Below are 14,443 nucleotides of genomic sequence, written 5' to 3' on the forward strand. Positions count from 1 at the left end.
AAAAAAAAAAAAAAAAAAAAAAAAAAAAGAAAATGTTTAATTCAGTCTCACAAATAACATTTTCAGTGGGAACCCATCTCCACCTGTATATTAAAAGTTAATTTGTATCACCTGAGTGGCTCTGTCTGTTAAGCATCAGATGTGATATCGGCTTGGGTTGGGATCTTGTAGTTGTTAGATCAAGCCCCATATTGGGCTCCTTGCTGAGTGTGGAGCCTACTTGAGATTCTTTCTCTCTCAAAGTAAATAAACATTTTTAAAAACTTAATTGGAAAACAAATTTAAATGGTAGAACTTTAATTTCCAACTAATTTCATTTAAGAACTTCTTAAAACGTAAAAAATAATTATTTAAAAATGCCATGCATTACCTGCTTCAATGATACATTTTTACTTTGGTTCAAGACTTTAGGTTTACACAATAAAGTTCATTAGCATATTAGGAAAATTATAGTGAAGCTCTTAATGAAAACTATGAGGTTTCAGTTGAGGGTGATGATGTAAGAACTAATTGTAACAGTATAGGGAGAGCATATTAGTATTTGTGCCACAAAAATATGTAGTTATTTATGCTAGTTTTCTAAAATAGGTTTGTTTCACAAATCTTATTTTCATAAAAATAATAGAACTTTTAAAGTTGAAAAAAATTAAAAATTAAAACATTATACTGTCTGATGACAGTACTGTTTCAGTTTGAGCTTGTTAACATTTTAAGAAAGTGTTTTTTTAATGCTTATTTATTTTTGAGAGATAGAGCATGAGCAGGGGTGGGTAGAAAGAGAGGGAGATACAGAATCCGAAGCAGGCTCCAGGCTCTGAGCTGTCAGCGCAGAGCTCGATGCAGGGATCGAACGCAGGAACCGTGAGATCATGACCTGAGCTGAAGTTGGACGCTTAACTGACTGAGCCACCCAGACGCCCCCAGGAAGTATTTTCAATGTGTTTTATGTTCTACAAAATCAGCAATTAGCTGTAAACTAAAAACGTTCCATTGCTTAAAGTTTTCAAAAGTTTAAACTCTTGCCTATAAGAATCAATGCAACTGGACCTCTCTGTTATATAATTTTAAAACATTTGTATACGGGAATATGGGAACCCTTCATATTCTTCCTATAACTTTTCTTTAAATATAAAATTATATCCAAAAAATTGTAAATAGTATTAAATAGAGGGTAGCAAATCCCATCACCCTACCTTTGTAGGTTTTAAATTTTTAAAAAAAAAATTTTTTTTTAATGTTTTATTTATTTCTAGGAGAGAGAGAGAGAGACAGCATGAGCAGGGGAGGGTCAGAGAGAGAGGGAGTCACAGACTGAAACAGGCTCCAGGCTCTGAGCTGGCAGTCAGCACAGAGCCCGACGCGGGGCTCGAACCCGCAAACCGCGAGATCATGACCTAAGCGAAAGTCTGACGCTTAACCGACTAAGCCACCCTGGCGCCCCTGTAGGTTTTAAGGTTAAACATTTAAATGCATTAAATTGCATTAGTCTCCTTAAATATTTTTGTTCTTTTGGTTTCATATAGGAGAAGACCAAGACAGAGCGGACAGCGCTGTTCAACTTGATGCAGTTTAGGTTTAGGTACACAGGAGGCATCCAGTAGAGACAAAAGGCCCAATCATGGGAAGACATTGAAATAAAGAAAAGCAAATAGGACATCAGGCAGGCCCAGAATCCCCAGGTGTTAGGCTCAGGGAGCACCACACGAGCAGCAGTAGCACTAACCCGAATACTGGCCCACGTCCTAGCCCTGGCAAGAAGAAAGAATGAATGACTCAGTTCTGATCACTAGACATACAATACCTGCCTTTGGTCTTTCATTACTCAGGCTGCTAGATTTTTCTGGCTCTGGTCTTACTGGGCTGAACTGTGGTATGAAGAAAGCCAAAGGCTAACCAATGAGTATTTATTTTACTTGAGATGCTAAGATTATTTGACATGACTTCAAAGTAATATTATGGTGATTCCATGAAGCAAGTCTTTGGAAGACTTATGATAGAAGAAAAAAACAATCATGAGAGCATCCCATAGTAGACTATATTAATTTATTTCTCAATCTGATATTTTGTTGATAACTTGACAACTGGAAGTAACCATCTAAATGTAAACTGTCTATAAGATGTTACAATGGCTAATGTGTTCATTTCTATATTTAATTTTGAGTCCATTTAGACAACAAATATGTGGTTATTGCAGAGATAAAATTCCTTTTTATCTGCTGGTTTTATAATATGTATTTATAGTCTTTATATATTCTATCCTTAATTTTTAAACTAATTTTTATTTTTGAGCAAATGAACAATCATTATCTCATGGCCATATATAATATGGGTATAGAATCCACAGGAACCAGCAAAAGAGAAATCAGTGATTAAGTTGAAGTTTTTTATTTGCATGGCAGGGTTGCTGTCTATGATTTTAAACAAACCTAGAATAAAGGAGGAAGAGCTAGGATTTGAGGAGAAATATAACTCTGGTGTGAGCCATTAAGGGAATAAATTTGCCACTTGGATGTCCAGATGGAGAGATCCAGAAGGCATCTAATTTTTAAAGATTGTGAAAACAATAAAAACATTCATCATTAAACCATAACAAGCATAATTCATTCTTCAATTATTCAGAAGGTGTTTTTGGGTTTTAGTAGGCCTCAGGGTTATCAATGAGAAAACCAGTTGCCTTTAATAGATATTTTTAAGAGCTTTTTATATGCAATACTTGTTTTAGTTACAGTGGGGAATAATGCTTAGATAAACAGACTCATCATTCCTGGCCTCAGGGAACTTGCAATCCAGCAAGATGACACACAGATGATACACAGATAAGTTTTTTTTCTTTGTTTTTGTTTTTGTTTTTTTTTTTTAAGTGCAAGAAAAGGCCACCAGTGTAAATGCCATCTTTGTAAACATTCTGACTAAACAGATACAGAGGGCCCTAGGACAGAAGTCCTCTTCCTTCCAGACCTACAAATATCTGATAAGCAGTAAGTCTTCTGTTAAGTGTTAATTTCACTTCCTCTAAATAAATTGCATCAGATGCAAACATGGTAAACAGCAACCCTTTCATTTAAGGAAAGCTGTTTTATTTTGTATCCTAGAAGTAACTACTCCATGAAAAAAATATGGCCAGAAACACTGTCATTTAAAGGAAGAATAACAAAGAAATAAGGGCAAGGGGCACCTGGGTGGCTCAGTCTTGTTAGGTAATGATCTTACCCTTAATGAGATCTAGTGCCAAGTCAGGCTCTGTGCTCATGACGCAGAGCCTGCTTGGGATGCATGCGCTCACGCACTCCTGTCTCTCTCTCTGCCCCTCTCTTGCTCCCTTTCTCTTTCTCTTTCTTAAACTTTTTTTTTTTAATGTTTTATTTATTTCTAGGAGAGAGAGAGAGACCACGTTAGCAGGTGAGGGTCAGAGAGAGAGGGAGTCACAGACTCTGAAATAGACTCCAGGCTCTGAGCTGCCAGTCAGCACAGAGCCCGATGTGGGGCTCGAACCCACGAACCGAGAGATCATGACCTAATTGAAAGTCAGACGCTTAACCGACTAAGCCACCCAGGCGCCCCTTTCTTTCTTAAACTTAAATGTGTGTGTGTGTGTGTGTGTGTGTGTGTGTGTGTATTATATACACATATATATAAGGACAATAGGGATCCTATTGAACTACATGAGTTTAATGAGAATGGTAAACAAACGTCTTGAATGTCCGTATAAGGAGCATTGTCTAAAACCTTTTGTTTGCCAAGTTAGCTTTAAATGAGATATTACTAATATAGAAAATATATACTGTTAGAAAACAGATGAGCTATATGAAGAGTGTCTTTATTGTATGTATTACACACACACACACAAGCAAGATAAAGTTTAAGTAAAAACCACATAAAACAGATATGTATGTATATTTTTTCTACAAAAAAAGGCATTGTGTCAGTAATAATTTTAATATAGGTGGACAGTATTACACTACTCCCTATGTTCAATTTACTAAATAAATTATGAACTGAATTGCCTTTTCCAGTCCTCTGCACATATTCATTAAGGCAAATAACAACTTTTAGTTAAAATTGTACATACACACACACACACACACACACACACACGGAGTCAAGAAATTTAACATATATTCAGATGAATTTGGCCTGTCTGTGGATACTGAATTAACCTTTCTACAAAAGGATACACTTAAAATGAATTTAAGTTTCAGCTGGCCTAAATTATATTTGATTTTTTTTAGACCTATTCAAAACTTCTTTGCAGTGTCTTATATAGTTACATTCTTGAGTGAAATTTTGTTAAAATATTAGATATCTAGAAAATAGTGCACAGAGCTATTCCAAATTATTATTTGTCTAAGATTCTAATAGCTATCTGTTTAGATAGCTGAATTGAGAAAGAAACTGAGTAATCTTCTAAAATACTTCTAACTTTGTAATTTTGTAAAATTAAGTACCTTTCTATTCTCTCCCTTAGGAAGTACAGTAATAATAATAATCCCTCCAGAACTCAGAACTCAAAGCTAATGATGGCAGGATTCGGAGAGCTTTTAGCCACCTTCTGTTCCCCACAGTGCCTGAAATGTTAGTGCCTACAGTGCAGTCCCTGGAACACGCACTCCTTCAGAAAATCTAGTTACTGATGAGCTTTTCCTTCTGTGACTTTTGCATTAAAATACTACAAATGAGTTTATTAATTTACTAGTTATCCCTGCAGGGCAATAATCTAAAGTTATTAGGTTATTGTACATCGAAAATAGAAACCAGCCACAGAAACAATATAATTCTGCTTCATTTTATAAGGATAGGGACTCCAACATTTACTTCAGTGAGAATCAAGAGGAAACAAATGACCAGATTAAAGTCCTAGGACAATACGAATGACTTCATAAAAGACAGGATTTCTGATAGAATACATTACTGAAGAGCACAACCTTCCCAGTAGATGATTAATAAGAGAATATATAACCATTGGGCTTGAGTAGTTTTTGGAATAATTCTGTCTGAAAGCAAAAAGAATTAAACAGTCTTTTCTACTACAATATGGTTTGTTGAAAATTACAGAGAAATCAAGTGTTGTATTAACATTGGAAACAATGATTATAACTTTATTTACACCAAACCCAATAGTCTTCTATACCTACTTAGAATATATGTGAAGATCATATTTTTTAATGTACCTGAGGGTGATTTTTAAATGTATGCAATGTTTCTATTGGTAAATACGCAAAAGATTTAAACTTTAAGATTTAATCAGCTATAAATAATTAATCCTCAAAGGGAGATATTAGTAAAATGTGAGTATTTTTCCCAGCTTCATTTCATATATGGCTTATGAAGCTGAAATTTACCTATACATTTTTATGTGATGTGTAATTGTGTACAGACATCCACAGTAATTTTTAAGAATCAAAATAAGCTTAGGTTTTACTTAGAAAGTTAGAGTCTATTTGATTTGTATCGTTGCTTAAATCTGTAAAACAAATAAAAATACCATCAATGTTAAATGGGCTATAAAATCTGCTTCACCTAATTAAGAAAAGGACCTCCTATTTGGCATGCTTTACAAATATGAATGGAGGGGTACTTTGTCTTTTTTACTACCACAAAATTTCAAAAGGGGTAAATAAAATTCAAATCCACAACCACACATAGGAGAATCATTGTCTTATGATAGTAGAACCCCATTTCTATTTGTGACTTGAATGGTACTTAGGTACAACAAAGACCATTTTCAGACCCACTCACTTGAGGACTGGGGGGTAGTAAAATTTCCTTAGATTTGTTTAATGTACAATTGGTCTCTGTCACTAAGCAATGCCAAAGAACGTTCCAATTTAGTAATTTCTATTTTGCCATAAAATCTTTAAACAGCAAGGTGATATGATTAAGTCTTCAAAACCAGTTATTACTTATATAGTAGATAATAACACCATCATGGCATTTATCCAAGCAACATTATTAGAGAAGCAGAACAAAAACCTGAAAAGATTCAAGATATGTGTCCTGAGGAGATTTTTCTTTTTTATATAGTGGTAGGGTACAGAGAATGCTTTAAAACAAATGACCAAAATGCAATGGTGTATAATATATTTTCTTAGAGGAAAAGAATTACATAGAATCCAATTTCATCTTCTATTCATAGGTATAAAGTGATGATAAGGTGAATTGTTTGCGGCTAACTTTATTTAGTCCAAAAGAACTTTTTAAGAACTATGTTAAAAGAGACATGTTGTAGTTTATATTTTTAAAAAGTAATGTTCAACTTATGAATAGGCAATGTTCAAATTTTTTTTTTTGTAACCCAGAAATTGGGATTTGGAAATAATTTTCCCCATAGCAGCAGTGGAATAAACATTAGTTAGTGTCCCTGATTAGTGCCCAAAAGCTTATTGAATCTATACAACTAATTTTGAAACTCTCTGTATTAGCCTGGGTCTCGGAAGCAGAAATGATCATAAGAAAGAAAAGCATTCCTCTATTAATCTTGAGCATAGGACTAGACCTATACAAGATTTGGTTTGTTTTTTTTAAAATTTTTTTAATGTTTTATTTATTTCTGAGAGAGACAGCATTAGCAGGGGAGGGTCAGAGAGAGAGGGAGACACAGAATCTGAAACAGGCTCCAGGCTCTGAGCTATAGGTACATATGTATATATATATATGTCAGCACAGAGCCCAAAGTGGGGCTCAAACCCACAAACCGTGAGATCATGACCTGAGTCAAAGTTGGACGCTTAACCAACTGAGCCACCCAGCCACTCCATGATTTTGAAAAGTGGAATTTATCAAGGTGCCTGGCTGGGTCAGTCAGTTAAGCATCCAGTCCAACTGAGGCTCAGGTCATGATCTTGTGGTTCATGAGTTTGAGCCCTGCATCCAGCTCTCTGCTATTAGCAGGGAGCTGGCTTCAGAACCTCTAACCACCCCCCAACTCTGTTACCCCTCCCCCACTCACTCTCTCTCTGTCTCTCTCAAAATAAATAATTTCCACTTTAAGTTTATCACCAATGCCATTTTGAGTACATATGAAATATCAGCAACTGGGACAGATGCTGCTATATGTTAGCTCATGCATTTCTTATAGCACCTCTGCTAAGTAGTAATTATTATTCCTATTTTAGCCTTAGTGAAAAGGATGCAAAATAGAATTTATCCAAGTTTGCAGAGTTAGTAATTAGACTAACAGCTCAAATCTGCCCTACTTTAAAAGGTATGCTGTTTCCATTATGCCTCATTGTTTATGTAATCCACCTTTTTGCCTAAACATACACAGTCCAGACCCCCAGAGTACTCATGTCTCCATGTAGCCTTTACTACAACCCTGTACTCAACCCTACCTTGTATCCATAACGCTCTCTGCTCTAAAATTATCCATGTCCGTTGTCTCAATCCAAACTTAAAGTCCCTTTGTGCAACTGACGTTAATTGAGCATAAGATAAAGATAGTCCCTGCCATCCTAGATGTGTCTGCATTTAAGGGAAGGGGTGTGTGTGTGTGTGTGTGTGTGTGTGTGTGTGTGTGTAAAAATTTCAGGCATGGATTCAAAGTGAAGTGTCAGAGCATAGAAGACCTTTCAAGTCTGCCAGGGCACTAAGCAGTCAGGCCCACTTCAGATGTCTGCTCCTGAGGTCACTTCCCCTATATTATTCCTGTTGAGGTGTTGAGGTAAAAACTTAGAACAGGGACAAGAGCCACAGGCAGCAAAATTGGAAGAAGGTAAAAAGCAAAGTGTCCCAAATCATAATCAGTTTTTCTGCTTGGAGACTTAGTGGTTCAGAGTGCTCAGGCCCTAGAAGAATGTGCAGAGGCTTGCAGATGGGCTTTGAGTGGGAGATCCCGAGGATCCCTGTAAGATAGGGATCCATGGTGATTCCCTTCAACCAGAGCTTGAGAAACACCTTGAATAATAAGACCCTCTTGTTCTTCTTCTTTAAAAAAAAAAAAAAGGTTACAAAGTTACTCCGGGGAGTCTAGGCTTCTAGGGCTATGGGTTTATATAAAACTAGGAAGCCACAAAGCCCTGGTAGATCTCCAAGGAAACTAAGCTACTTGGCTCCTTGCTATCAACCAGCTGGCAGCTTCTAAACGGTCCTCTTGACAGGTCCTGTGCAGCTGCATTTTATGTTTCCATATGGTCTTGCCAGACCCCCCCCCTCCCCTTTAGCCAGACCTGGCTTCCACAATTAGTATGGACTCACAACAAGTTAGTTATGGAATACATTAAGTCCTAAAGGTCTCATGGGGCTATTTACACCTCTTTGGACTATATCCAGGATCCCAGATTATACTGTAAGTGTAAATTAAGGAAGTCTCACGATCCAATGGGCCTGACTGGAACATGCAACATTACCATATCTTATGCTCCATTTTCCAATGCTTTTCTTGGCCTCATTTTAACAATTTTATACCACCCTGAAAGGTAAACTCTCTGTAATCTTAAAGTTATGCTTTAGAAATTATTTCTCTCTTTTCCCTTCTTGAATGTGCCTTGTTCTATTCCTCAGGTACAAAAATTGAAGACTGATCAATTTTCTTCTTTGGCATTGAAATCTTTCAGGAATTTATTTGTATTCACCTGGCCAAGTTATAAATACCATCCAACACCTATATCATGCCATTTCTTTACTTAAAATAATAAATTGGTTTCACTTAATAAAATGCAAAACCAGATGAAGTCAGTCTGTGTACCCAACAGTTGGGAACATACATTTAGCAGCTGGTGGGGGAAAAAAAAGGTCATTCCCCTAGCCCTTGCACAAGACCAGTTATAGATCACATATTCTAGAAAACATGAAACATAATGTAAATGGTTCTTATTTTATTTTTTTATCCCTAGCTTCCATTGTATAGCCAAAGAATCAGAGATGATGTTCTCTCTCTCTCCCTTTCTCTGCTCTCAGCCCCTGGGAAAACCTTTTCCTTGGGGCCTCTCCTCAGCTCACAGAGTCATGTTTGCAGCCATGTTTCTCATGGATACTGGTGTCTAACAACACACAGGTCTTTAATAATCACTTGTTGAATGAGTTTTGGAACCTGAACAACGTAGACTATGAGGTCTAGAGAAACAATGCAAGTCCAAGAATCAAAAATTAGCTGAACAAGATTTGATAATGATTTGGGTTTTGATGATTCTCTGTTATGTGCCCAGCACTCTACTAGAAGCCTTAAAAGTATCTTATTTTATTGGTATTGAGTCATCACAATATCAGCCGTCATTACCCCTATTTTACAGATGAATAAAATGAGGCACTGAGAAGTAAAGTAATATATCCACAATCACCTAACTACTAAGTATATATTTTAGTGAGATTAATATGCATGTCAGTTCAATACCAAAATTCGTGCCTTTTTTTACCCCTCCCATCTGTTCCTCCATTTTTTCATCTGGTAAATGTGGGAATTTTAATATTCATTAACATATTCAGTTTTAAGGTGTTTCAGATATAAAGTGACACATTTCTCCTGAAAATTTACAATTTAATTAGTTTTGTTTATTGATTAAAATCCTGCAACAAAGAAATGGCTCTTCAAAGCTGAAAACTTAAAACCCTAAAGGAAAGTCTTGGTATCAAGACTTTTGGGGGGCACCTGGGTGGCTCAGTCGGTTGAGCGCCTGACTTCAGCTCAGGTCATGATCTCACAGTTTGTGGGTTTGAGCCCCACATCAGGCTCTGTGCTGACAGCTAGCTCAGAGCCTGGAGCCTATGTCAGATTCTGTGTCTTCCTCTCTCTCTGACCCTCCCCTGCTTGCGCGCTCTCTCTCAGAAATAAATAAAAAACGTTTAAAAAAAAAAGACTTTTGGGCAGGTTGAGCCTTTCTAGGATTTTTGAGATCCACCTAAAGCTAAAGGTAGCCTTGTCTTTTTTTATATTGGTTAACATTTATCTGTAACTTACTATGTGCCAGACCTTGTGCCAGAAGGTGATATGTATTATCTCACAGAAATCCCAGCCCATATAATATGGTACTATTGTTATTTCAATTAGCAGATGAAGAAACCAAACTTAACCTGCCCAAGTCACACAGCCAGCATGGTAGATCTTGTCTATGCCAGATATGTTTAACTCTGAAGCTCATAATTTTAATTGCTTCTGCATGCTAGTTTTAGCTTATTTATCTCTGTACATGTAATTTATATCAGTGTCATTAATTTCTTTTGGTCATTTATTTTGAAATAAAGGCCAAGGAATGTAGATCAGAATCTGCTTAGTTTGTTTGCTAACACATACACCTGTGCCGTATACATGGTGACACTTATCAAATGTCTCATGATGCATGACTTTCCGTGCAATTAAATACCTTTGGGTCACTCTCAGTCACATGCCTGCGAGTTACGAACTCTGCTTTCCTCTCCCTCTAGATATTTCTTTCTGTCAAAGTGGATAGATTAACAAACATCAAAGAAAATAGACAACCACCTCAATGTAGAGATTTGCAGACTCTAACCTAAAAAAAATAATATCCCCACAGGAAAAGCATAGTGCCTAGGGTGAATGACATAACAGATCCTACCTCACTAAATGTGTTCCCACAGTTCATTCTGTATTTATTAGAAGGAATTGTGGACACTTTCAGAAGATACAGTCAATCTCCAGGACACTGATACGAAATTAACTTTGGTTTTAAAAAGAATTCAAGTTAGATGTTACTGTCTGCATCAGGACAGCCTATTTGCACTTTAACTCTGAGTTATATAGACACTATTATTAATTGCTTACATGTATGGAGCAAAATTCCAGATAAATTTCTCCTCTATATTTATCCTATAGAAGAAGTGACCTGCAAATTAAGCTATGGAGGAAGTGTGGAAACACTAAAAACAAAACAAAACAACTCCATCTAGATTCTATAGCTCTTTGAAGGGTGGAGGATATTTTTGAAGCTATAATTTTTTGATCAAGTGTTAGTTCACTTTTATTTTAGTCAAGTACACGTTTTGCAAAATAACACTAATAGGTGTGCTCTTTTTCCCTAACTAAATTCTTCACAATGAAATCCAACTGCAGTATTCATTTAGAAATTTGATAATGCTCTCTTGTGTGAGTTTTAGGAATATTTGAAACCCCATTGCATATAAATTATATCATGGAAAAGCTGTATAAATATTCTATTACGGCACATGCTGTTCTAAGGATCTGTCAGGATTTCCTTTATACACTCCATTTTGAGTGGTATATAAATCAGATGTAAAAATTCATGTTGGACTGAAACTCAGCACAAAAGGCCTCCTCCAGAGGCAAATGCTTTTTTCAAAATGTGGTTTGAATTATGTTGGTCATTTTTAAGTTATAGAAGTGCAGAAAATGTATTTGTGGTTTTGAAGGAGAGAGATTTTTTCCATTTTTATAACTCATTAGGAAACTTTACAGGCCTTTAGACCATTTTGTGGCTTAGCTCTTCTCAGGTTTTTCCCCAAAGCAATATTAAAACTTGAATGGTGTCCGCTATGAATCCAATGATTACTGTTCTGAATACAAATGTGTGTATGGATATATATAGTTATACATATCTTAGACTAGGAGAAGTTCCAATAATATCACGACTGGGTTAGAAGATTAGACCTATCAGTTGCCCATTTTTGTTTTTGGTATCAAGTCAAGGTTGATCTGTCAAAGGAATTCTCTGTCTATACCATAGTTCAGCATGTATTGCTTGCATTTTTAGGCTGCATCTTAAACTTGAGAAAATTCCTCAGACTTAAATACAACTTCTTCTATTAGCATTTCTATTAGCACAGTAAGGTTGTGACCTTTCTAAATTGTGCTTTTCTCTCTTATTTGCTGATGATGATCTCGTTTGTAAAGTATTCAATGTACATGTTTGTGTATATAAATTACTTTGTTAAGTAGTGTTGAAATTCTGTTGTCTCTACAGTTAACATGATGCCAAGTAATTTCATAAACATCTAAGTTATTATTTTAGCACATGTAGAGATTACAGCTATAGTATTCTCTTAACAGCATCAGTTAAAGTTTGAGAAAGTTTTATTTGGACTAAGAAAGTTGGCAAAATTCACAAAGTTGAGTAGGCCAAACTTTCAAATGACTTTAAAGGATAATGAAAATAGAAATATTTTATATTATTGAATTGCTTCCACCTATGTAATATTTAGTTCATCAGTGTGTTAGACTAACACAGTTAGTGTTAATATTTACGGTAATATCAAGGCATTAAAGCATAAAAAGGTTAAAATTTTTCCCAGGTCATTCCTTATATTTTTATTAAATTCCACTTGGAATTTCAGTGTCTTGATTCCTAATACAGTTCCCTCTTCATTACACTATATCTAGTGCAGTTGCGAGAAACTTTAGGTCTAGTAACAGTTAGGATGGACCACCCAAAAAACAATCAAACATTTGCCTGTGACTTGTGAAGCAATGTCAACTTTCCCACTGAGACACTTTGAGTGGCAGAAGGGGTCTTTCTCCTCCTCGATATTTTATCTCCTAACCTAGTGTCATAGAAATTATGACAGTATAGGGAGCTGAATGCAGTTTTCTTTATTTTTTTCATATTAACAGGAGAGCAGGGTTACTAATGAGGAGTCACATCCCAAATCTCTGATCTATAAAGCTGAATATTCTTATTTCTATTTGGGTCATGTTTTTAAAAATTCTGCTCCATTTGCTTTTACTAACTTATGCTACTTTGTGTTCTCTAATGTTATATTTGGTTCTAATTATAAACTTTTATGTGTCATTCATACATTACTCATATACTTTTGTCTTTCTCTTAGTTCTCTGTTAAAGTCATTGCTGTTATGATTTAGTTAACACATATCACTCCAAACACCCCTGTATGACTCAATCAGTCATTAAAAGTTTGGAGAGAAGCCTACAAATTTCTGAGCACTAAAAGCATATTGAAACACTGTTTTGTGTGAATCAGAAATGTTTTGATGTACAGCATAGACTTTTAAAAGCCACTAAAAGTAAATATAATATACATGTCAAAATGAAGTTTTACATGTTAAGAATCTACATTCCATGGTCGAACTTAATAATTTGTAAGTAATTGGGCAAGAAATATGCAAATTGTGCTTCCCTGCTCTTCCATCTATTACATTATATCCATATTTTCCCTTGGATTTGGAGGAGAGATAACACAGTGCTATTATTTGAATAGCGCTGACCTTGTTAAAGCCTAACACCATTGTTTTATATATAATGAGCAGTATCTTTTTAAACAGAATGGCTATTTCTTACAACACATGAAATGAAGAATGGCATAAAATACTTTAAAATTATGAAGAATAATGAATATAAGATATATCCTTACCTTGATTTTACCTTTAAGCAGCCTTTTATTTGTCTATTAGGAACATCTTCCCGTGGTTTCACAGGCTCTGGCTCTTGTTCTTTCTTGTGACAAATCAATATATAATTTGTGCCATTATTATTTGACCAAAATGTACCAACAGAAGTTTCATAACGTATACAAAACTCAACTTTACTGCCATCTTTTTGATAAGGGGGAACCAACAAAATCTTAAAGGAAAACTGGTCAGTTTCACCATCACATGAATTTGGGACATATTCTGCTAAAATGTCATAATGTGTCTGCCAGTCATCCAAGGACATTCTCACATATACTAACTTCTCAAAAGAAATATTCAAAACTCGAATAATGCCTTTCATACTTGTAGACCCAGGAGGGTACTCAGTTGACTCCAGTATTGCTTTCTGTACTTGAAGTTGCTGCATAAGATCTTCTTTTGAAGAAGGCAACTCAAATAGTGGAGATAAAACATATTCTTCTGTGTGGAAAATGTCCTTCCTTAAGTCAAAAGTGGTCGAAACACTTGGTAAATCCCAGCAATCAAATTCTTTGACAGACACAAGATTGAATCCAAAGGTGTCAGCGAATGAAACTCTTCTTGTACCTGAAGCTGAAGTGCCCAGGTACATATCTTCAGAAGAGTCAGAACCTCGTCTACTAGGTTGAGGGGAGAAACCAGGTTTGAAAGTAGCTTTAACTTCTTCATCTTCAGAAAGAGAATCAGATAAATTAGGAACTTCTAAAAAGTTATCTTTGCTAATCTGACTAGGTTCTTCAGAAGGCTCCATTGGGCTCTCTGATATCAAATAAGAGAGAACTGTACAACTAGTAGAGGCTGATATTTGAGATACTGAGGCTTAAAATAAGTATAATGTTACACTTGACATTGCAGAAAGGAGTCAGCTCTATAAATAGGTCCAATGGCGTGTAAACTATGCTAGCTTGCCTCCAAAGGTCTTTAATATGATAGCGTCCATGTTACTCTAACCAGTATGTTTCAGATTTAACTCTCAGTTTTTAAAGTTGCGTTTGTTTATTAGCTGGGTTCCAACAAGACATTTTAAATCATTTTTTACTGGGTCGAAAAATCTGCAACTTTACAATAAAAATTGTTTTAACCAGTTCATCTTAAAAATAAAAACAATCACAATATTAATATGTAGTTTGAGCTA

The 14,443-nt window shown here is 35.6% G+C and overlaps 1 protein-coding gene across 1 annotated transcript in view; it reads right to left on the reverse strand.

Annotated features, from left to right (window-relative positions):
• PPP1R3A (protein phosphatase 1 regulatory subunit 3A) overlaps window positions 1–14,059 on the reverse strand; it is a 38,933-nt gene extending 24,874 nt beyond the window's left edge. Inside the window, exon 1 of the mRNA XM_039250283.1 lies at window positions 13,272–14,059. Within this exon, the coding sequence (XP_039106214.1) occupies window positions 13,272–14,059 (788 nt within the window). The remainder of the gene's footprint in view (window positions 1–13,271) is intronic.
• Between the last annotated feature and the right edge of the window lie 384 nt (window positions 14,060–14,443).

The sequence above is a fragment of the Hyaena hyaena genome, unplaced genomic scaffold (genome assembly GCF_003009895.1).
Source record: "Hyaena hyaena isolate Hyena2069 unplaced genomic scaffold, ASM300989v1 scaffold_365, whole genome shotgun sequence".
NCBI classification, from domain to species: Eukaryota; Metazoa; Chordata; class Mammalia; order Carnivora; family Hyaenidae; genus Hyaena; species Hyaena hyaena.